This window comes from Rosa chinensis, chromosome 2 (genome assembly GCF_002994745.2).
Source record: "Rosa chinensis cultivar Old Blush chromosome 2, RchiOBHm-V2, whole genome shotgun sequence".
Classification (NCBI taxonomy): domain Eukaryota; kingdom Viridiplantae; phylum Streptophyta; class Magnoliopsida; order Rosales; family Rosaceae; genus Rosa; species Rosa chinensis.
In genome coordinates, this window is record NC_037089.1 from 61,787,675 (window position 1) to 61,813,044 (window position 25,370).

Consider the following 25,370-nt stretch of genomic DNA (forward strand, 5'->3'; position numbering starts at 1 on the left):
ACATTAAAATGCTCCTATCAAATTCCCCCACACTTAGCTTTTGCTAGTCCCTTAGCAAAACAAAACAAAAAAAATCCAAAACAGAACAAAGACTTGACAAAAAAGCAAGTAAATGACTCTATTGCTCCTAACTGTTGTCTCAGAGACTCCAAACTCATGGCTTTCACGTTAAACACTTAATCAAAATCACAAAGATAATTCCATGGTTAATAAACATGTGACATTCATATGACTAAGCAAGATATGGAGAACTTAAGTTATACAGTGAATGATAGCATGTTTCGAACAAGTCCAATCCAAACTCACAGGGCATACTCTCGATTTTTCTCTCAGAAATGGCTTAAAAGCTTCACACTCAAGTATATGCAAGAGAACAAATTGTAAGGCAACAAACAGCTTGCATATTTCATCAATAAACACATTTTGTGAAGAATTTTTAAAGACCTCATGAAATGACTAAGTGCACAAATGGACCTAAACCATAAGCTCGACTGCGTAATTGACTCCACTAACCAAAGACTGCCCATCTCAAGGATCAAGTCAGCACTTAAAACATGTTGTAATGGGGCTAAGCTAGGGTTTTCGAAATGAAGATTAAGGATACAAAAAATCCTAAGGACCTAGCAGAGCATATAAGGACCACCTTATGTCATCATTTTTGTAGACCAAATATCATTGTTTTGGGCCAAACCTTCACTCTAACCAACATGGGAATGGACAAAGGCATAATTTTCAACTTTGAGCCTTCTACAAATTTGCAAGTCCAAAACCACACTTCAACATTTTCCCAAGAGTTTTCTTTTCAATTTTTCTTCTCTTTTGCCGCTTTTCTTTCTTTCTTTTTTTTCTTTTTTTTCAAGGCAAAATTTTTTTTTTTCTTGGATTTTTCCCACCCCATACTTGTCTTTCATCGTCACCCCTACATACTATGTCATGCTCTACTAAGTCCTTAAGACAAGGGTAGAGATATCCTGTACTAAGCTCATGGTAGGGTAGTGAGGGTGATGAAACAAAGGTTTTCAACGTAGGCTTAAAGGGGTTCATTCTAAGGAGTCCCACGACGGGCACAATTGGGGACACATGCTTGTTTGGCTTTGGTGGTTACCCTAATGCCTTCTATCCTATCCAGGATCAGTGCATATTATGGCATACAAGTTTTGACAGTCACAACAGCCGAGTTCTAGTACTCTCTAGTCCATTAAAATCTATGGCACATGATCATTGGATTTTCAAAGAAAGATGAGGTTTTGCAAATACAGCCACGAAATTCTAGAATTATCAGTATGCACTCAAAAAGAAAGTATTTTAGCTCAACAGCTCACTTGGGTCAAATGAATCAGACTTAATCCTAGCATGCTTAATGAACCAAGTTACAATCCTATCTCAAATCTTCATACAAGCATCACAATGTCGATTAACCACAGAATTCAATTAAGTCCTATTTTGATTGTAAAAACCTTCAGCCATGAATTCGGAGACATGTTCATCCTAGACGGTAGGAGCATCCTAAGACTCAAACAAACAAAAACACTCTAAAACCAACAAATTTTTTTTTTTTTAAATTAATTTAATTTCAACACTTAGGTACGGGAACAGGGAGTCTCGATGTGCAATGGGACTGAAACAGCTACCCTTTTTCAAGACTATGTTTAATCCAATATACCTTAGTGTATCACAACATCAACTAAAAACACAATAAAAACACAATCCAACATCAACTATTTTTCATTTTTTTTTATATACTAACTACTAAAAACACAATAAAGCGATAACCCTTCCCCCATACTTAATTCATGCATTGTCCTCAATGTACAAACAAATATAAATCATGCAAAGCATAAATCAAGCATAGAAGAGAAAGTTAACACAACGAAACCTAAAACAACTTAAAATTCATGAAAATAAAATAGAAGGAAGAGTTCAAGAAAGCAAATCTGCGTTTGATGTCTCCTCCACAGCTACGGTTGAAATGGGTTGCCTCCCATGCAGCGCTTAATGTTTAAAGTCTTTCAGCCTAGACTTGTACCTCCATTTACTCCTTTGGAGGAGCGGTATGCGGGCGAGTGGCAGCCCTCTTGCTGGTTTCAGCCTTCGGAGGTGGGTCCTCATGTTGTGATGCAGTAGCGTCCTTGCGAGGAAACCCAGGAGGATAACTCTGCAAGTTATTGACTTCCTGAGCAAGCTTGTTTATTGCAGTGTGACAGCGGATCAAAGAGCAGTTCATCTCAGAGATGTAATCGATCATGCAATTGACTCTCCAATCTGTCACCATAATACCATCGCGGAGAGAGGAACGCAAATCATCAATCAAATCCGACAAGCTTTCCAGGGTGGCCATAGGCCGAGGAGCACGAGCAGCTGGTGAGGAAGAAGACTCTTTGGGATGCAGTCTGGGAGAGCGACGAGGCAGAGGAGGGGGACTGCGGGTACGCTCACGGATAGGACGATGGTCCCATGGACGAGTAAGCCCAGCTCTAGTGGCCGCTTGACGACCTTCTTCTTCCAAAGAGAGAACACGGCTTTGATTGACGCCCCTGCGAGGGGTAACCTTGGTTCGAGCCATGAGGAAGTAGAAGGAATTTGAAACTGCACGCTTAGACAAACCTTAGTAAAATCTGGAGGAGACAAAAAAGGATGTATATGTAAAGCACAAAATAGGGTAGAAATCTCAACAGGCACACGGTTTTAACAAAGCTTCTCCGGGAAGGAGAAGAGTTATGATAGTTCACGGCCCAAGAAACTCCCCCACGTGTAAATATTCCTTTCTTTTCCTGGATTTATGGCATGCTTTCGGCTATAGCTTGTCTGTCACGGATCCTCGAGATTCGTTTGATTCCCCCACGCGTCCTTTCTTTTCCTTGATTCACGGCAATTAAACCTGCTTTCGGCTGTAGCTTATCTGTCACAGCTCCTCGAGATCAGTTTGGTTCCCCCACGTGTCCTTCACGAGCCAACATCTTTTCCGTGTTTTCGGGTGACTTTAATCCAACGCGTAGATTTAATCTCAGAGATCGTCGATCCAACGGTGGAGATCTGCTCACTCGTTCTATAAATAGGTGCATTCTGAGCGACTGTTCACTCCAAAAGAAATTCTTCCGAGTTCCAGTCTTTCTCTCTCAACCCTTCAGCCTTTCTTTCGAAACTCAAATCCTTTCTTCATCAACATGGAACCACAAACTCTGCAACTAATGGAGCAACAGACCCAACAACAAATCGAGGATGGAGGAAACAACCAAGCAGCTGGGACTAATAACCGGTGGGCTCCCACACCGCCTCAACTAAGAATCCTCAAGGGCCTTTACTATGATAAGGGTTTTAAGTACCCAACTCCAGAGCAGATTCAAGAGATCTGCCTCCATCTGAAACAGTATGGGCAGATCGAGGACAAAAACGTCTTCTTTTGGTTCCAGAACCTCAAGGCTCGTGAGAGGCAGAAGTTGAAGGAATTTCGGAACGTTCCGGTTGGCGGATCTCTCGATCTCAATTTTGGATCCACTAGTTCTACTGATGATGGTAGATCCATTGATCTAAACTTTGGGTCACGTGTCGGCTATGGTGTTGACCCATATTCCTCCTCACCCTTCAACACTAATACCAGTACTACCTCCTTTGGCACAACAGGAGGACAATCTTTCATGGAACAACGAGGAGGAGATCACCAGGAGATTGAAACTCTTCCACTATTCCCCATGCATGGTGAGGACATCTTTGGCAACATGAAGACTACTTCCGAGGGAGGTAGCGGCTATGGCGGTGACTCTCGCATTTCCCTTGAGCTCAGCCTCAACTCCTACGGAGATGCAGACATGGTTTAGTATAGAGTATTTTTATTATTTTTTTTTTTAATTTTTTTTTTTTTTTTTTTTTGTAAATAGCTGAATTTAATAAGACTGAAAGAATGCAGTTTTTTTTTTTTTTATATATATAAAGGACTCAAAAAAATAAAAGACAAATATAAATATATATTGGACTCAAAATGAAAGACAAAAATATAAATCTCTTCCCCCACACTTAAATATTGCATTATCTTCAATGTAATCAATTAAAAGCATGCAATGAAATAAGTAAGCATATAGGGATGAAATTTACGAAAATATAAACTAAAACAAATAAGCAAAAACGAAAAATAAAAGATAAGGATAAAGAAAGCAAATCTGATTTGCATGGGTTGCCTCCCAAGTAGCGCTTGTATTTTACGTCTTGCAGCCAGACGGTACCTACATTAAATAAAGTTAGTAACTATAATTAACAAAGAAATACAAAATAAAAACAAGTATAACTATTAATTACAAACTACAAGTAAAATTAACAAGTATATTGTACAAAAGACACAAGTTAAGTACAAGTGAGTATAAAACGTGAAAAGTATTTTTACAAGTTTAAAGTGTGAAACAACAAAATAATTTACATGTATAGAGTATTCACAAGTATTTCTTTTATTATAAACATTATTGATATCGAATCAAATTCCAAGCGGTAAATCAAATGGACGTGCGGCCCAAGTATAGTCGCCTAGACACAAACTCCCTTTCAAATCATTTGGGCAACCTTACTGAAATGGCCAGGTGGGGGAGGACGAACACGAGAGGAAAAATCCATTTTGGCATGAGCTACTCCCACATAGTGGTTTAGGCCCATTTGCAAGCACTTCTGGATTCAAAAACCCGTCATGAACGTTGTCCCCTTCCTAGACACCATTCCACATAGGCTATACTTACTAAGATGAAAAAGTTCATAAGTGTGAAGACAGTTCAACAAGTGTTAATAAAGGCCGCCCTCAACCTTAAGGGACCTGAGCTAGGTACCAATAAGGGGTTTAGGCCAATATTAACAAAAGAGACTTCACCTATTCCTCTCAATTTACAACCTACAATTAAAATTCGTGTTCAATAATATAAATAATATTTTTAAACTAAGTTTTTAAACAATTTATATACAAAAAATATATACAATAAATGACACAATTTAGCAAGTGATTTTTCAATCCCCGGCAACGGCGCCAAAAATTGATGTGCTCTTGGGAAGCGCATAATTTAACCCTGAAATATCGTTAGTAGTATAAGCAAATAGGGATCGTTCTATCCGGGGATTGAGGGTACACTTGTAATTGTGAAACAAATAAAGAAAAGTATTATTTACAAAAATAAAATAAAGAATATAAATATATACAATTGTATAAACAAATAAAGAATTAAAATAATAAAATATTATTTACAAAAATAAAATAAAGAATAGAAATATATACAAGTAACAAAATAAAAAGGGAGGGGGGTTTAAGAATTATAGAATTGAAAATTAAGATAAATAAAATAAAGAAAATGTAAAAACACATGTACAAGAATGAAACATAAGGAACAAAGATCAAAATTAATTCCATGTAATCAAATTCGATTCAAACCCTATAATTGTTCTTCCAAGTCATGAGAGAGGAGTTGATCATGTGAAACATTCGAAAGCAAATGATTTCCCATATTTTACTTTTCAATGCTAATTAACCTAAGCGAAAGCACCTAGATTAATTCTATCAAACATGCAATCAAGCCCTAGAAAGCTAGTCAATCATGACATGTTCAACGCATTAGACATAGAGAAAGGCTATCAACTCAAGCGTACAACTTAGTTATGGAAAAGTCCACCTAATTGCAATCCTCTTCAATTAAATTCGATTCTTGTCCAGAACCTTTACTACTTTTGATTCAAGTTACACAAAACGAAAAGTCGATTTCATGTTCTTAAACCTAGCACCAATTACATGCAAATCCTATAAGTGTCGACCCAAATAAGATAAACATATAAAAGTTTTCTGTAAAACAAATTTAGTCGAACAAGCTCACATAAGCAACTTAGAATCACAATTATAGAATTCGAAAACTTTATTTAAACATAGAAATTGGGCTTAAACTTTGCCCTTAACATTATTTGTTAACTAGAATTCATAGTTTTACAAAATCAAACAAAGAAAACAAGAGAAAGGATATAATACACCTTGAAAGATGAATGATAAAGCCTTGAGACGAAGAACTTGAAGATCCTTGAAAGCAAGTAATCTTCTAGGGACGACACAAGGGTGGATGGCGGTTGGGAAATTGATGTATTGCATGGCTTCTCTTTCTCTTGGCTTGAAAATGAATAACAAGAAAACTAGAGAATGGAAAAGAAATATGGAGAGGAAATGGAGAGACAAGGAGATGGAATGGATGAAGGAATTGGTGTTATGAAATGGTGAATTGGTCTCTATTTATAGGCTTCCAAGCAACACTATTTGGCCTTTAAACAAATCATAATGGGTTAGGTTTGAGCACTTAAACACTTGGTGGATTTGTTAGGTAAGAGCACTTAAACACTTAGTGGATTTGTTAGGTAAGAGCACTTAAACACTTAGTGGATTTGTTAGGTGAGATCACTTTCTCTTCCTTTATTCCTTTAATTTTTATCTCCACTAAGAACTCAGTTTTAGCCTTTGACTTCTTCATATGAAATGTTCCACTATGAGTGTAGATCATTGTGGTAAAATTTCAGAATGTATTGCCATGTGGTTGGGCCGAAAATGCTGCTGGACCTCTTACAGGTCCAGTTTTCCGGTTTTGCTTCTGTAGAGAATTGGGCTGATTGTTTGAAGGCCTTCCACTCATATTTTTCTCTGGCACTCTTCATAAGAAATGATCCTTTGGGTGTCTAGAATGGATCTGGAAGGTTTCAGCTCATTTGAAGTTCATTTGGTCAGGCGGCCGCTCCTTCTTCTTTGCTTGGCTTGGTTTCTCCTAGCCGGAGTAGGAATATGTGTAAAATTGATCTTTTAGTACATTTCCATTTTTCTCCATCATTTCCAGGTAATTATGGACCTAACGCTCATTTCACCTTCATCTACTCCAATGTACCTAAAAATAGAAATTGAATTAAAAATCGATTTAGTTAAGGAATTAACTAAGCAAAATGTGAGGAATTAACTATTAAAATATCACATTAAAATGCTCCTATCATCAGTCGCCACATCAGCTTTGTGTTGACTATGACCAGTCAAGACTACACCGGTGGACTTGCTCTTAGGTGATTTAGGCCTTTCTTTAAATTGGCTTTGTGTGGAGAAATGCAAGATGAAAAATTAATTATCTTGGTTTTAAAAATTATTTCCTCTCTGTGTTACTAATGACCTTTTGGAGAAGTTAAATTACCTTTCCATCTTGGTTTCACGGAAGTTCGATGTCTACCTTGATCATGAGGCATGTCTCAATAAAAAAATGCCTTTATGTAGGAGCCATGCATACTGGATTCTTGGTTGTGTTGTAGAAGTTGGCAAGAGGTATGTTAGCATTCTAAATACACTTAAGGAGGATCAATTGATTTTAACAAATGAGGAAAATAAGGATTTCTTTTTTATCCTGGCATGTTTTTATTGGTAAAGCAAGGACTTCACTTACAGCTTGCTAGTGTTCAATCCCATTGTTTTGATATGGAATATTGTGGTTTTACTTTCCTGAAGCTTTATTCTAACTTTAGGCAAATACTTGCAAACTGTTAGTGTCTTGTTAATTACACTGGCGGATCCAATCACAGACTAGGACGGGCTCAAGCCCGTCCAAGATTCCAGACTAGCTCTTTTTCTCATCTTGTTATTGTTGCTGTTGATGTATGGTTTTCAAAAGACTTCGTTAGAAAGAAGAAAACCCAGACGGAAGTATCCAATTTCATTAGCCCTCTATGGAATTTGACATTCAACACGCTATAAGTTAGTTATTTCCAGCTGAATTTGAGAAAGGCAGAGACCCTAGAATTTTGATCTGGGTTTGTGTTTGGTGCTTTTATGAAAGATAGGAATTGGGTTTTGATTAGAAGAGAAGGAGCTGGTGGAATTGGTGTTGTTTGGTGAAGGGAAAAATGGATTTCTTGCCGGAATTTCTTGCAAGCAGTTGTGGCAAAGAATTTGTGGCAGGCGGATGTGGAGGCATTGCTGGTATGTATGTGTGTGTGTGTCTATATATATATATATATATATATATATATATATATATATATATTGTTTAAGAAATCCAAGCGCGCCCAAAACTTCAATCCAGGATCCGCCACTGGTTAATTATATCAAGGACTCCATTTTTTAACAACGAGGTCTAGCTTGCTTGCTGTCTTCTGTTTTTCAGAGTCAAATAAGGTTATTAATATTCAACTTAATGAGTATATTTTTCTCTTGCCAGAGTTCTCTTCCAAGGCTTGACAGAGGGGTGGTAGTGGAACTCTATTGAAGATGTATTTCCCAGGTCAGGCACTTGCCAAGAATCATTATCAAACCTGCCCTATTTGGTGTCTTGTGAATTGTGACAGTACACGTCCTTAGTTCCTTATTCCCAACCTTTTGATTTAAGTCTGTGTGGTTGAAGCGCAAGGTTTTTCAATGCTTTGTTCAAGTCCTCCTAGCCAACACTCTAGTTGCTGTATAATACATTAAACTGGTTGGCCTTTTGGCACTTGTTTCATAGCCAAAGAGAAGTTCTGGTTAAGCTAGATATACTGAGAAGGCCGTAATTTCCAATGGGGGATGTTTCATTTTATCTTCTAGGAAAAAAACTAGCAAATATGCCTTGGTTTTTCATGGCAGCACTTGTTACATTTCAACCTCTGCAGACAATGTAAAGTTGAGTACATATATAGCAATGATTAGCCGTCTATATATAGCAATGATTAGCCGAGTACTGGCTGGGGTTAGCATGAAGGCGACAATAGGGTACGAGGCCCTCGCATATGAAAGCACTTCAACCAAGTAGCATTTTGTCTAGCTAGTACTTCTAAGGTATTCCCCTGCAAAAGGAAGCGTCAGTAAAGATGTCAAGTTTGACATCTAAGGTAACACTAAAAGAAGTTACATACTTAATATACTAATCATTTGACACGATCTTCACACGTGACAATTAGTCTTTTCATTTTATGTTATTTTTGGAACAAACATCGGTCCTTTTATTTGTGTAATAATTTGATTTTATATGTCTCACTTTGTTTGTTGAAGTAATGTGCTGATTATTTGTTTTGGAGAATGATTTATCCTGCAAATTATATAAAAAATTGATATTCCACCTTTCATTTCATTTTCTTGGGGAATGAAAGAAAACAACGCGTTTAGAAACGCGCTAATACATTGCACGACGCCGTATTGACCAAGGGAACCAAAGCACATTTAATACTATTATTGATTTGATATATCTGCACTTGCTATAGATCGGTGGCCTCTCGAAAATGGAGGTCTAGCGTGGTTGCACTACTGACATCACCTCAGGGTTCGCTGTAGAAACGGTGACAGGACCCGCCCCGAATTTCACCCTGAAATCCGAGGTGGCCCTGTGGGGCCCACCTTAGGGATAACTCTACAAAAAATTCGGCAGAGTCACCTCTAAAATGGACTACCCAAAACCTGTAAAACACACAAAACACTACAAGCAAACCAACCTTATACTCCTGGAGCCACCCTGCTCCCAATTACCAACAACTCCACTTTCACAAAACACAAAACTCAAAAATACTAATCCCAAGGTTATGCAGAGCAATACTACTATACACCGGGATATAAAAGAAGAGTAAAGGATCAAGCGATCCTACACTGCGGAAGTAGTGACAACTATGCCTCAAATGTCATGTACGCCCGACCTCCACTAATTCGCCTGCAAACTGAGCATTAGAAACCGAAAGGCCCAGGGGGAAAGTAGACGAAAAACGTTAGCGTGAGTGGACAAAAATAAACAATTTAAAGGAAAAATGATTTCATACTTTCCCACATTTATTCTTTTTAATAACCGATGCATGCAACAATTATAAAAATACATTTAGCTTTAAATCCAAGAATTTCCAAAACGATAAATCGACTAGCCTCGCTAGTCACCACATTCGAAACTATATCGTAAAACCGAAATCTCATTTCTCAAGAAAATACGACCAGCCCCGCTGGCTACAGTGAAAATCGGACTAGCCCCGCTAGTCAAGCAACGATAAAATATGGGGAAGAAGTTTCACCATACAAAAGAAGGGAGCCTTATTGGCTCGGGTCGGAGTGTCCCACACTCTAGAGCATCCCATGCTCTCCTCTACTCACCTACGAACACATAGTAAGTAAGGAGGAGTACTAATAGGCTAGCCAGTAATATGATATATATATAACGACCCTGGGTATGGTGGTTAAAAACCGATAAATCAAATAAGCTTCCCCATGTCCCACGTATAAAGACAACACGGGTACGATTCCCAACCGTACCCGGAAATACTCAAAGAGTCGTATAAATTAACAGCGTGTCCCACACGCTAAAGAAATAAGTAGATTGTCAATGAGGCATTCCCAATGCCAAAAATCGAATAAATAAACAAGAATTTATTCCAACGAAATCCCATTTCGAAAATCTTTCAGAAATCTCAAATCGACGATTATAAAGATAATATAAACAGTATAAATCTCGAAAATCACATCGAAAATCAATTCGTCGAAAATCAACATCATTTATAAATTCGAATCCGAGCATAACAACTTAATAACCAAAACTCACAACCGGTATAAAACATAAATACTTCCAGAGAATCATTATTTAAAAGTAAATCCATGAGATAATTCGCAATTATCTTTATGTGCTCGGAAAATACGTTAATAAAATAGAACAAGCTTTAATAAATAAATGCATGCATCACTTATTTAAAACAAACGTCCACTCACAGTACTATTGGCAACCACGCAAACGAGTTCCTTCATCTAACCGTAGCTCGCGACATTGCCCTGTACGCAATTATATTTCCGTAAACGGCAATCCGATAAAATAATTACGAACTTAAACGAAATCCGAAAATCCCTATCTCCAATACTTCTCAAATTCAACCCAAATCTCTTCCACAATTCTAATTCCTCAATTTACATATTCCATAATGAAAACGAGGGAAATCCGACGGCCGGATTTCCCATAATTCCACCACAAAACTCCAAACTTCGAAAATTCACAAACAATTCCAAACTCCTCCAAAATTCACCAAACTTCACATATAAGCTCTATGATAATTATAGAATTTAACTAGCTAAAAATTGAAATTTATAAACTACCCTAGCCGCCGCTACCGCCGTCCACAGTGGCGGCGCCGCCGCCACCATCTCCGATGGCCACCAAAATTTGGCAGTAGCACCTTCTCAACACACTGATTCAACTTCTCAACTACAACATTCCCAAATAACAACTAGAAACAGTCGAAATCAATTAATGAACAAAAACCCAGAAATCCTCAAGAACCCTAGAATTTCAATTCGTCGATTCGGCATCTACACAACAAATCGTGATACAAGGCCATAGGGGAAATGATCAGTGATGAAAACCGAACCTTCGACGGCGAGATGGGGACCGGAGGTGGCCGGAATCGCCGGAAATCGTCAAAATCTTCAAACTGCAGCCGGAGAAGGTTTTGCTTCGATCCGTGGTTTTCCGGCCAAATCGTCCAAAACCCAGGTTACTAGGGTGATCGGAGGGAGGAGGCGCTCCTCTGGTGACCGGTGGCACGCCGGTTGGTGGCCGGATTCGCCGGAAATCGGAGGGAGAAAGGAAAGGGTCGAACCGGAGAAGAGAGAGCTCGGGGGGGAGGAGAGAGAAAGGGGAAGGGTGGGTTTCCGGAAATGGAAACCTACCCTAGGTAACTTTCTATTTTAATCAAAAATTACCGTGAACAGTAACTTCACATTTTTGGCCATAACTCTCGCATACGAAGTCCGATTTTTACGTACCACATATGCACGCGCTCGGTTTAACGTCCTCTACAACTTCCATGAAGAACATTTTCTCAAATTTTGACCCGAACAAAAAGTCAACTTTTAGGGCCACTAAAAGTACTAAACCGAAAGTAAAAGTGAAAGTAAAGGTCGTTTACCGTCCAAATGACTATTAAACACGTGGATTTAGGTTCGGAACGTTACAAACGGATTCTACTATAATAATAATAAAAACCTGCAATCTCAACCATTTAGGTGATCCACCCGTCCATTGTTCATAAATGTGTATTGACGGTCAACGTTAATAGTTAAAACAAATCTTCTTCATCCATTTCCGGCAGCCGCGATGTTTCTCGACAACACTCTAATATCTTAGAGCTGAGCAAGAGGAGCAGCTGCGACCAATCCCCTTTCACTCTTTCTCTTGATGGACTCGGGTTTCGACCTGTTGCTCCACCAATTGACCAATTGCATGGTAGGATTGGAGTTTGAATATAAGTTCTGAAATAACCATCCAAAACCCAGATTTGAATATGAAGTTGTTTTGAAGGAGGTCGAAGAATGAGCAAATGTCTATGGTAACCCAACTCAGATAAAATCAAATTGCATGAATCCTAAAGCTGAAGTAATATTATGATTGACATTGATGACAAGCTCAGTGGCCAAGTAGAATGCAACACCTTGCCTCCCTCTCTTCCCCGAAAACCACTCACCTTCATCTTCAACCTCTATCCTTCTCTAGTTCACTTTTTCATACCCGAAAGCTCAGACCCAGAACAGAAGAATTTAGGGTCAAGAAAAAGCGACGGCCAATACGAAGCGATGAGCCGTACAAGGGGATATGGATAGCCGAGATTCACGAGCCAAACAAGCGCTCCCGGATTTGGCTTGGGTTATACTCGACTCCGGTGACGGGTGCTCCCAATGAAGGAGGAGTGCAGGGGCATTTTCATCAAACCCCCCACGGACCCAACTTGGCTCCTCCCCATTAATAAATACAGCAGATTTAAAACAAAAGGAAAGGAAAAAACCATTCCCCAACGCTTTATAAAATTATTACTAGAAAATGTCCACACACCCGATGGGTGTGAGAGTAGTGGGGAGTTATAATTCTGAGAGTGGAGAATTTGAAATAGTTTATTTTTTTTTTGCTTTTTACATTTTTATCCTTGATGTTAAAATATAATCCATGATATTTTAATATTTGAGGGTTATAAAGGTAAAAAAAATCAGTTTTGGCTAACAACACATCTTCTCTTAATAATAGTATTTAACATTTTGGATATGTTATATATATACTAGAAAATATCCACACACCCGATGGGTGTGAGAGTAGTGAGGAGTTATAATTCTGAGAGTGGAGAGTTTGAAATTGTTATTTTCATTTATTTATTTATTTCACATTTTTATTTCTGATGTTAAAATGTAATCCATGATATTTTAATATTTGAGGGTTATAAAGGTAAAAAAAATCAGTTTTGGCTAACAACACATCTTCTTTTAATAATAGTATATATTATTATTATTATTATTATTATTATTATTATTATTATTATCTTTTAAAATTGAAAATGGTTTTTGAAGGGTTGCACGACGCCGTATTGGGAACCGACCCATTCCTTTTCCCTATATATTGCACGACGCCGTATTGGCAACCGACCCTTTCCTTTTCCCTATATATTGCACGACCGACCCTTTCCTTTTCCAATTCCGAGTGTGTGGGTCTTGCGTTTCATAAGGGATTTCCAATTGCACTCGCTTCGCTTAGATCACTCTTAGTTTCTGCGTTATATCCGTCTCTTTCTGGGTTTTGCGCTTCAGAATTGCAGCTATGGGTTGCGATTCTAAAAGAAGGCGTAGAGAGGATGTGGGTGACACAACGATTTCATCATCCAAGAAGCAAAAGCTGATGCCGATGACAGGTTTGGAGCAGACCCAAAAGCTTCTTTGTTGCGGGATCTTGCAGGAGCTAATTGATCACCGTCATGGCTCTGTGGCTGTTCGAATCCCTGATTCTCAGGAGGTTCGAAGGCCTATGGATCTGTCCACCGTCAAATCCAAGTTGGAGAGAGACAACTACTCCAGTATTGATGCCTTTGTGGCCGATGTCAAGCTTACCTTCCAAAACGCGTTATGGTATTACTCTCTTGGAGAAAAACAGCATGCAATGGCCAAGAATCTTGGTAAGGTTTTTGAGGCTAAGTGGAAATTACGGTTTCCTGAAACTAGGTCTTCAACCTTGAAAGCTTCTTGTGCTACTTTGGATAGGTCTGTGTCTCTTATTAGTCCATTAAGTCTTCAACAACTCAACAACAACAAAAGAGGAGGAGGGGCCAAGAGGTCATCCAGAAACCTTGACGAACAGAAGGGTTCTGCTTCTGCTATCACTTGTGCAGTGGATTGTGCAGTGGATAAAGATAAGGAACACCGAATCAAGCGCGGCCTTGACGAAGAGAAGGGTTCTGCTTCTGCTATCACTTGTGCAGTGAATAAATATAAGGAGCTCCGAATCAAACGGCTAAGGGAACAGGCTCGTAAGGAAATTTTGAGGGTTGAAGAGGCTGCTCGATTGAAAGTCGAGAATCCTTTACAAGATCTTCAACAACTCAACTTGTTGTGCACTGGTGGCATCAAACAGGATTCTTGTTACAGGGTGTATCGTTGGTTGACACTTGAGAAGTTGGGCATCTATTTGAAGAGGGATGAACTTGAACATGTTTATGAAGAGGATGAATTTCACATTGGAGATTGGGAAGAAGGTGAAATCCGTTGATGAAGCTCGAAGAATTTCCATTTTACTTAATTGATTATCACTTCTTTAACTTGAAATTAAAGAAACTGTTTTTTCTTCTCTAATTGTCTGTCCCTTGCATTGTGATTTGTTATGGTGAGCAGATGGAGAACAGAGTCCACAAACAACGAAATATTACATCCACATATGGTGGCATATCATCATCATCAACTACATACTGCTACGTAGCAAAATTTATTCTATGTACAAAAATTCATGTAATCGTGACAGAAACTTTGACTGTTATCAAAATGAGATTTCTGCTTTTTGCTCCCTTTGACTGTTATCAAAATGAGTGCTGAAAATCTGTGTATGATCTGTTAATCTTTCAATTGCATATTTGGCTGGATATTCTTAGTTGTTCTTGTCTCGGATGACATGGGGTTGCTATATTTTCTTCTTGCTGATTTGTGCTTCTCTTTCTCAGTAAAATGTCAAGACAAAGCATCCACAGTTGCTGTATGAGTCGAAGTTGTATAAAATACTACAGCGAGGAAGTAATAGCCTTCACCACTATCCTTTTTTGCTTTTTCTTTACTATGTATGTTGAAGTACATATCTTTCTGAACTCTTTTATGACTTGTCAGCTGGAATTCCAAATGTGCGATGGTTTGGCACCGAAGGAGACTACAATGTTCTTGTGATGGATTTATTGGGACGTAGTCTTGAGGATTTATTCAACTTTTGCAGTAGGAAGTTGTCTCTTAAGACTGTTCTCATGCTTGCAGATCAAATGGTAAGATTCTTTTCATGATGGATGCATATTTTCTGGAATCTAGTGTGGTTTGTAGTTTAATCATCTTTGTATTGAAATTCATGTTAGATAAATCGAGTGGAGTTTGTTCATTCCAAGTCTTTTCTACATCGGGATATCAAACCAGACAAGCTCCTAATGGGATTGGGTCGTCGGGCAAATCAGGTCCTTTGAACTTTCTATTTAATTCCTAATTCAGTGTTTATGTTCCATGTAACTATTGTTGTCATTTTTGTGCTACATGTAAATGCATTACTTTCTCTCTGCTTTTGTAGATTTACATCATTGACTTCGGCCTCCCTAAGAAGTATAGAGACACATCAACCCATCAGCATATTCCTTATAGGTTGGTTGCTTTGAATGACTTTTGAATATTGACCTGTTTCACAGCTCATCCCTACTTCTGAAATTCTGTCAGTTTCTCTTCCTCTCTTGAATATGTGTTTGAAGACTAGAGGCCTAATAGACTTATAGGGGTGGTTCTTAATGTGTCAGACTTTAACTTGTGCTACTATCGATGTCTAAAGTACCAGCATTAGATTCACATGGACTTTCAAGGACGTTGAGGGTTTACCCACATTCAATCTGTAATGCCGATTCTCTATTTAGTTAGATACAATCATGGATTCATGGTGTAGGAACTTATATCATTTATTTTCGCTTGGGCAGTTTATGATTGCTCTAGAGCAGGTGATGCAGCAGAGAGCAACAGTAGGTGAGAGAATGATTTGGGTGGTTTGGGAGAGTTGAGAGAATAAGAAAGCAGAATGATTTTAGAAGAAACAGAGGGTTCTTAGCTGTAGAAGGGAGAAATAGAGCGAGGAAGGTAAGGGGAGAGAGAAACCAAGGCACAAGCCTTCAAAAAGGATTTAACTTTAATTCATTCCAATCTGATTTGGCTTACAATAGATAACCATATTTATAGGCTCCAAACACAACCCTTAGACTCCTAGCACACCAAAAGACTACTAAAGACTTATTAATAATAAGACTCTTCAATACTTATTAAATAGACATAAAGACACACTCAAGACCCTTGAATACTCACCCTAAGATTTTAATACTCTTAAAAGCACTAGGCTCATAATTATTCTACATAAAACTGAAAATTAACCTCACAAGACCCTTAGACTACCATGGAGACTTTCCTTTGGACCAAAATGGGGTGGGCTTAGTCTTAGGTTTCCAAAGCGGATATTTCTTTTCTAACCAAGTCATTGCTGCTGCATTAATTCTCCCCCTCTGAAAAGAACTCGACTCAGTCGAGTTTGGAATTGGACCAAGTATAGAATCATCACTTTCAGTCTGTTTAAGGAGGAACGTGCCAGCTGTCTTCTTGAGCTTTATGGTTGACAAACCTTTAGTTGGCACGAATTTGAACTCAGAACTTCCATTTGTGAAGGAATATGTGTTGTTATAGCCACAGTGTTGTACCTTCTTATCATATAACCATGGTCGACCTAGAAGAATATGACACACTTTCATGGGCAGCACATCACAGGTCACGCTGTCAACCAATTTCCCAATAGAGTATGTCACCAAACAACGATCATTGACCTTGAGATTTGTGTTATTTACCCATGCCACCTTGTAAGGACTTGGATGTGGTTCAGTAGGCAACCCAAGCTTGAGAACAGCTTCCTCAGAAATGACATTAGACCAACTCCCTCCATCTATAACTAGGGTACACAACTGACCATTGCACCGAACACGGGTCTGGAAAATGTTACTCCTTCGCCAATCTTCCTCATGCTCTTTTTGCGTAGTGAGAACCGGACGTAGTACTAAGCATGGGTCATACACTTCTACCTCCATCTCTTACTCAGCTTGCAATACAACAACTTCATTTGCCTTTTGTTCAAGGTTGGCAGATGCAATAGGATCTTCCTTATCTACAAAAGCGACTAACCGATTTGGGCATTGTCCCATCAAGTGTCCAAAGCCTTTACATTTCCAGCATCTAATTTCATTCCTCATATTAGAGGCAGGACCAGCAGCCTTTTGTGCATTCTTAAGAGTAGAACTCACTAACTGGTTGGAAGATGAGGAACCACCATGAGTTTTCTCATCTGATTCACTAGTTGTAGATGTGAATCCTCCAGAAGATTTGTCAAGTGTCTTCCCTTTGTTTGAAATTGACATGGACGATTTCTTCTTATACTCTTCCTCCATTTGGTATGCAATCTGGACAGCATCATTCATAGTATAAATTCGACTTGCTGCTAATCCCGAAGAAATATGAGGATTCAAGCCCTTGCGGTACATCGATATCATGATGTCTTCATTCCATGGAAAATCTGATTTTGTAGCCAAACTAAGGAACTTATTTGTATACTCTTCCACTGATAGGCTTCCTTGCACCAATTCTACGAATTGCAAGTGTACCCGTTGCTTGTAATTAGGTGGCACAAAGAAACGTGTCAAAGTCATCTTTATGTCTTCCCAAGTTCTAGTCACCGCAAAATGAGTTTGTTGGTATTTTTCCCACCAAACTCTAGCTGTCCCCTTCAATTTAGCTTCTGCAAAAGATATTTTTCGCTCCTCTGCCAACTGATGCCATTTGAAGTAACTTTCCAAACTATGTAGCCAATCAAGGAACACCTCAGGATTGCTGTCTCCATTAAAATCAGTAACATCCAGTTTCACACCCTTTGCTGAACCAGATTGTCTTGAGTCTTCGTGCCTAGAATCTGAAAATGAATTCTGGCCTATGCTTCTTTCACCATCTTTTGACTTCTCTTTAACCAAAGCAGACATAGATTGAAAACCATGTTCCAAGGAATTCAATTTTTCAAGCACCTCTTTGAACATCTTCTTATAACCTTCAGATTCTTGAGACAAACTGTCCACTTTGGATGACAGCTCTGCGTTGGTAACCATTGTAGATCTAAGTGTAGGGATATGAATGAGCAGTTAGGATGTTTTGCTCTGATACCAAAACTGATGCAGCAGAGAGCAACAGTAGGTGACAGTATGATTTGGGTGGTTTGGGAGAGTTGAGAGAATAAGAAAGCAGAATGATTTTAGAAGAAACAGAGGGTTCTTAGCTGTAGAAGGGAGAAATAGAGCGAGGAAGGTAAGGGGAGAGAGAAACCAAGGCACAAGCCTTCAAAAAGGATTTAACTTTAATTCATTCCAATCTGATTTGGCTTACAATAGATAACCATATTTATAGGCTCCAAACACAACCCTTAGACTCCTAGCACACCAAAAGACTACTAAAGACTTATTAATAATAAGACTCTTCAATACTTATTAAATAGACATAAAGACACACTCAAGACCCTTGAATACTCACCCTAAGATTTTAATACTCTTAAAAGCACTAGGCTCATAATTATTCTACATAAAACTGAAAATTAACCTCACAAGACCCTTAGACTACTATGGAGACTTTCCTTTGGACCAAAATGGGGTGGGCTTAATCTTAGGTTTCCAAAGCGGATATTTCTTTTCTAACCAAGTCATTGCTGCTGCATTAGCAGGTTTCTTCAGCCAGTATTTTATGTCATTTTAAGTAGAATTATTTAAAGGAGCAAGGAAAGCATTTTCAGTGATTTAGTTTTTGACTAGAGATGTTTTGGAGGTATGAGGATATTTTTTTCATGTTCTTGTATTTAGTTACCGTCAAGGCCTGGATTGAGGCTGTAGTTGGTCGGTGTCTACCCCAAATGAATGAGATCCACTTTTTGGAATAAGTTTTTTAACATAAATTTGGTTGATTATGAATTGGTTTAGTGAGACTTGTGATGTGCAGTACTGTAAGGTAATCAGACCACACGGTATTGCTTACATAATGCATTTATTTCTGAACAAGTGTTCAGTTGGCACCTGCCCTAGTTTAATCCTGTTATATTTATCTGCCTTGCCGATCCCATTGTCTTGGGTGTTTTGATATGAAATGGCATTTTCTTAGTTAGTTTATCTATGGTTTTGATGTGCTCATGTTAATTCAGAGATAATAAGAATTTGACTGGGACAGCAAGATATGCAAGCATGAATACTCATCTTGGCATTGGTAAGCTCTCTCTCTCTCTCTCTCTCTCTCTCTATCTCTCTCTCCCTCCCTCCCTCCCTCCCTCCCTCTAGCCGACTCTGATCTTGTAATTGTTGATGTATAGAACAAGGCCGAAGCGATGATCTCGAGTCACTTGGATATGTGCTTATGTACTTCCTAAGAGGAAGGTAAATATTGCACCTGCTGGTATTTTTTCTTTTTATTCTTTTGCATATTCGATTATGTCATGACTGTGTTTTGGATAGTCTTCCATGGCAGGGATTGAAGGCTGGAACTAAAAAGCAGAAGTATGAGAAGATCAGTGAAAAGAAAGTGTCAACATCAATTGAGGTTAACTGAATCTCATAGTATTGATTTTATGCACAATAATGATTCAATGGTATTCTTGGAAGTGTGAAATATTAACTGCTGCTTTCTTAATTCTTTCTTAGGCCTTATGCCGTGGTTATCCCACCGAATTTGCCTCATACTTCCATTACTGTAGATCTCTACGTTTTGATGATAAACCAGATTATGGTTATCTGAAGAGATTGTTTCGTGACCTTTTTATTCGCGAAGGTTTGACATTCTTCCCTTTTTTTTCCCCCCGTACACAGAAAATCTGTTTAAATATAGTTCTTTGATAGCTTACTTGATAGTGCTGTAGTGGTCTTTTTGTAGAGTTCTTAACATATTGCTGTCTTATTACGCCAGGTTTTCAGTTTGATTATGTCTTTGATTGGATGATCTTGAAATATCAGCAGTCGCAGATTGCCACACCTCCTACTCGTGCTCCTGTAAGTGACACAGATATTACTATTTGAGGACATCCTTAAGTTAACTTGTTATCTTATATTATTCACTATTTTATAGGGTGGTGCTGGACCAAGCTCTGGACTGCCTCCAGTTGTTGCAAATGTTGAAAGACAATCAGGTAATTGTATAATCATTCATTTTCTCAATCACTGTCATATTTACGTGGAAAAGCTTTCTTTTTAATGTTTGCGTATTTACTTAGTATAGTCTCTCAGAAATTGCAGCCATTGTTTTCTCTGTGGTTGAAATTTGCTGTTTATTGTATATGGTTTTATATTTTTCCAGATTCTTTTCTTTAACTATTGAAGTTAGACTCGATTCCAGTATTTATGGATGTAATGTCTTCATTAACCAAGATGTTATTTATGTATTTATTTTTAATTAATGTTTTGCAGGTGGGGAGGAAGTTAGACCTACTGGTTGGTCGTTGGCAGATCCCTCACGTAGGAGAAATTCTGGACCGATTGTAAATCCTGGAAGCTTGTCTAAACAAAAAAGTCCTGTTGCAAACGATCCATCTGTGTCTAAAGACGCAATGGTAAGTATCTTTGTTTCTGACCAGATCTTCAGCTGTACCAGCTTTACACCTAGGTTGTTTCATTTCAGTCGTCATCATGATTTGGCTAAGCGTATAATTGGATTAATGTAATTTGTCGTTTTTCTTGGATTTGTGCAGTTATCAAGTTCTAGTTTTTTGCGGTCAACTGGATCATCAAGGGGGCTGTAGTTTATAGCAGTTGGGATGCAGTAATTGTTGGCAGTGAATCCGAGCCCTCTCGCCCTCAAACCACAGAGGCAAGTCCTGGAACACTAGGTAAAATTTCTTCTGTCCAAAGAAGTTCACCAGTTGTATCTTCAGAGCAGAATCGTACCACTTCTGGTAGAAATATTTCGACCGTAAAAAACTTAGAGTCCACCCTCAGAGGTATTGAGACCCTTCATTTAAATAGCGACGAGAGAGTACAGTATTAGCAGTCACTTCTCTCAATAGGTCGCCCACTGTAAATTTGAAAAGCGGTATACAGTTCTCACGCACTTCGGGTGGAATTTGTTTTCTTAAATGTACTATGTTTGGGGAAAGCTGCAACAATTTGGGGTTGTCTCAAAGCAGTTTGCAATAATGACAACATACAGAAGTGGAAATTTGATGCCCAGAGACCTACCCAGGTGAGAAGGCCCTTTGTCAATACAGCACAAGTTGTGTCACTGTGGTTTCACCGTCTCAATACCTTGTCCAAATGAGTGTTTGTGCTTTTGTCAAACACTACTGTGTGGGTCAAATGCTGATTGACACTGTAAAACTGTAAGTACACCAACATTTTGATATTGTGTTGTATTATGATATTGTAATCCTAGATATAGCAGGTACTGAGTGTTAAAGCCTACCGATTGATGTTGGCACTAGGCACTTCTGTTGCATATATTATTGGAGTTCGATGTGGTTGTATTTGGTTGCATGACATACATTAGGGCTTCATGCAGAAATATCGACCTAGGTGTTTTCATGTTTTTTCAAACCATGCATAGCAGATAAATAGGAAATATTGATTTCAGTTTTAACCTCTTTCCATATTTATCTTATTTGATAATTAAGAAAAGATTTGAGTGAGGGGGAGTCTTGCTCCCATATAAAAGTTTTGAATCTACATTCCTTTGGTAGAGTTTTCGATATCAAAATTGTTTTGCCTATGCATCATATGTTTATATGAATGTTCTTCTGAATAAAACTCTCTTTACATGTTATGTTTTCTTGCATATTCTATCATGAACATCACTTATTGTCAAGATCAGTGAGACATTGAGATCAAGGAAGTTTGGCAGATTGGTTCTCATTGATAGAGTGATGATCAAGTAAAAACTTAGATCAGTCATCAGTCAAGTTAGCATTTGTTGCTAAGTGAATGTGTTTGTTTCAAACAACACTACTTGTATACTGTAAACTCATTTGCTTCATATTGGATTGATTTTTCGTGTTGGCTACGTTAAAGTGAAGTTTTCTCAGTGGAGAGGTTTACACTGCGTTAGCAATTTCTGTGTCCTTATTGATTATAGTACAATATTGTTCTGTTCGGTATTTTCATTTGGCATCAGAGTGGGTTCTAGAATTTTCTAGTAGATCGTAGGGACGATGGAACAATATCGCGATAGGGCTGCTGGTGGATCTGTTAATAATCCTCCATGGTTTGATGGAGGATGTGAAAAGTACACTCAATAGAAGATATACATGAAATCGTACTTGTATGCGCAAGATGAACATGTATGGAACATTGTGGAAAATGGATGGAAGACACCTATAATTCCAGCTGAAGGCTCGTCAGCCTCTATTCCTAAGCCACGGAAGGACTGGACTGATGTGGAGGTACGAGATCTTCAAGCTGATTTCAAGGCAAAAAATAGCATTTTCACTGCTCTCTCTGAACGTGAAAAGCTGAGGATCAGTCACTGCGACACTGCAAAACAAGCTTGGGATCTGTTGCAGACATTCCATGTCCTTGAATTAATATTGATGGCGCAGCCATCGTAGTCACAAAAACATATGCTCAGAATCAAAATGGAGTCATAATGAAAAGAACTCGAAATTTTATTCATAAGCCAACGGAGTTACATCATTGTCTCTTTGACCAAAGAAAATCTAACCCAATATGATAGCTAATGCAAAACAATGATAGTCGTCTATCTTCTTTTGGTAATTCCAAAATAAATGTAACTAGGTGAGAAAAGAGATGTCGGTGGAGCAAGGCTCCCTTAAGTACCACTAGTCTCAGAACCTTCCTAGAAATCACACTTCCTTTGAGTGAGCCTACTTTGAAGAAAAGAAACCATTGGCATTTACTACAAAATATATAGCAATTGCCTATTACATTTCTTGGAAAAATAAAGACTTAAACAGAATTGGTGATCTATTGATCCCAGCCAGATTTATAGTCTTCAACCCTTCCCTCTAGATCATCTTCTTGATCTTCTTGTTCCATATAGTGAGCTTTTCTTGCTTCACAATATGCTTTGTAGGTGGTGACAATTTCTTCACGAGCTCTACAAATGTGTGCCCAATGATCAGACACTCCACATCGAGAACATACATCTCTTTGCTCAAACTTCATAGATTGAGGAGCTTTGAAAGCGTCATTTAAATGGCTCTTAGTGTTGATGGCACCACCAACATGGCCAGAGGCATTGCCTCCCTCTCTCTTTCCATGTTGACCTCTTCGGTTCCGTGTTCGCCTATTTTGGCGATTACCTTCCCAAGTAGAGCAATTATATGGACCAGAACGTCCAAATGTATTCCTAAGATTAGGGTTTCGCTCTTGGCGCCCTTTCTTTGGAGCACGACTATAATTGGATTCCGGAATATGCTCTGTTCTCACGGATCTCGAATTATAGTTCTTCATAAGGATGTTGTCATGCTTGTCAGCGACATTCATAGCTCCAATGAGCTCATGAAACCTTGTGATTCGTCTTGTAGTAACATCGATTCGATAGTTCTTAGCAACCATCAATGCAGAGACGGGGAAAGTAGAGAGAGTCTTCTCAATCAACATCGCATTTTTGATCTCTTTACCACATAATTCCATTAAGGATTTAATGAGAAGTGCTTCCGAGTTGTAGTCAAGAACTGACTTGAAATCACAGAAGCGGAGGCTATGCCATCTCACTTCTAGGTCAGGAAGCAGGGAGTCACAGACGTTGCCAAATCTATCTTAAAGTGAGACCCACAGCCTTCTGGGGTCTTCTTCATTCATACACATATATTGGAGCGAATCATCCATATGACGAGTCATTAGGATGATGGCTTTCGCCTTATTTGCCTCTAAAGTTGCTCTATTTACTTCCAAAGCTTGAGCTTGCTCAATAGTTAGCACGTCCTGTGTAATAACCCGAAAATTAGTGCCAACTATAGAACACTATATTATTAACTATATTTGAAAAATCTTTGTTATTGAGTTCAAGACTCATCTATGTTATTTTTTTAGGCATGTCATTTTAGTACTAATTACTGCCATTTTTTTTTTACCTTAAGAAATAAGCACTAAAATTCTTTACTTATTAATTGGGTAAATGTGCATATGGATGTGTATGTGTACATATATATATATATATATATATATGCATATATATATATTTAGCAAGTGGATTTATGCTTTCTTTCTTTTTACTTTTTTTTTAATTTTATTTTATCATTTTAATCATTTAACCTAAATAGTAATTAGTCACTCACCTTATAATAATTTGTCACTTACTTATTTCTAGCCTATTTAAGCATATGATCTCTATCATATTTCCTACAAGCTTAAAAATCAAGTGCAAAACTGATTTGAAGCCTCCTTAGTTGTAGAGAAAACTCAAGATTCCCACACAAATCCTTCATCCTTTTTCTCTTTAGAAGCTCCGTTTGTTTTTCTTAAAGAAAGTCCAAGCTTGAATTCAAGACCAAAATCTTCACCTCACCCCTGAGTTCCTTAAGTAAGTACATGAATACATTTTTATGTTCTTTTGTCTTTAAGATTTATCAAACTACATAATCAATGATAAGATGGAAAAGGATCTGCTTTGCTCCAAACCAGTATTTTGGTATATAAAAAAATCTGTTTTGTCAAAAATAATTACATTATTAAATTCCTCATCAAAATTTCTTCAATTTAGGCTTTTGAATCACTAAAAAAGGTTAAGAAATGAAGAAGTTATGGCTAATCAAAGTTTTCAACTTTTAAACTTGCTGGAAATCTCATACAGCCATCACAACTTCAAAAATTCATATCTCCCTCATTTCTTATCCATTTTCTACAAACTTTATATCAATTTGAAGCTTAGGACCTCTACTTCTGATCTGGAGAGTTTGAGAAGTAATGGTAAAATACACAGTACGTAATTACTTAGACATCAAAGGACAGTATCAAAAATATCGGTTTCTGCACTGTTATGGTTCTTTACCATTTCTGGACTATATCACTCTGATTTGGACTACATGACTTATTCCATTGGATTTCTTGTGAAAAACCCTTTGAAATGGTGTACTCATTTGACTAATTCGGACTTGTGATGGACAACATAACACATCTTGAAGTTTGATGACTCTAATTGGAGAACCATGAACATGGTTGATGAACTTCAATGAATTTGGACATAAGGACTGAAATACTAACTATAATATAATTTTGTTAAATTGTTTATAGTTACTTATTTAATGCTTGTGCTTTATTATTACCTATTTTACTTGATGTCAATTATGTATAAGCTTCTTTTTAATTATGTTGTTTGCTAGTGAATTTACTTATTTGTGATATACAATTATGTTATACAT

General features: G+C 38.0%; 1 protein-coding gene and 1 pseudogene across 3 annotated transcripts; both read left to right on the top strand.

The window, feature by feature from the left end:
• The first annotated feature begins 13,404 nt into the window (after window positions 1-13,404).
• LOC112189684 (transcription factor GTE11) lies at window positions 13,405-15,001 on the top strand. 3 transcript variants are annotated; one of them, XM_040514869.1, is made up of 3 exons: window positions 13,507-14,472; window positions 14,609-14,722; window positions 14,932-15,001. In XM_040514869.1, the coding sequence occupies exons 1-3, from the start codon at window positions 13,545-13,547 to the stop codon at window positions 14,967-14,969; spliced, it is 1,080 nt and encodes a 359-aa protein (XP_040370803.1). In that variant the 5' UTR covers window positions 13,507-13,544; the 3' UTR covers window positions 14,970-15,001. The 3 variants fall into 3 exon arrangements, with proteins under 3 accessions (XP_040370802.1, XP_040370803.1, XP_040370804.1); XM_040514868.1 differs by lacking the exon at window positions 14,932-15,001 and having other exon boundaries at window positions 13,405-14,472; window positions 14,609-14,864; XM_040514870.1 differs by lacking the exon at window positions 14,609-14,722.
• Window positions 14,861-21,558, top strand: LOC112189683 (annotated as a pseudogene).
• The last annotated feature ends 3,812 nt before the right edge of the window (window positions 21,559-25,370 follow it).

Coding starts and splice junctions, on each gene's coding strand:
- LOC112189684 (XM_040514868.1), top strand. CDS start 13,545: ATGGGTTGCGATTCTAAAAGAAGGCGTAGAGAGGATGTGGGTGACACA. Junction 14,473..14,608: donor CATTGGAGATTGGGAAGAAG/GTGAAATCCGTT, acceptor TATGGTGAGCAG/ATGGAGAACAGAGTCCACAA.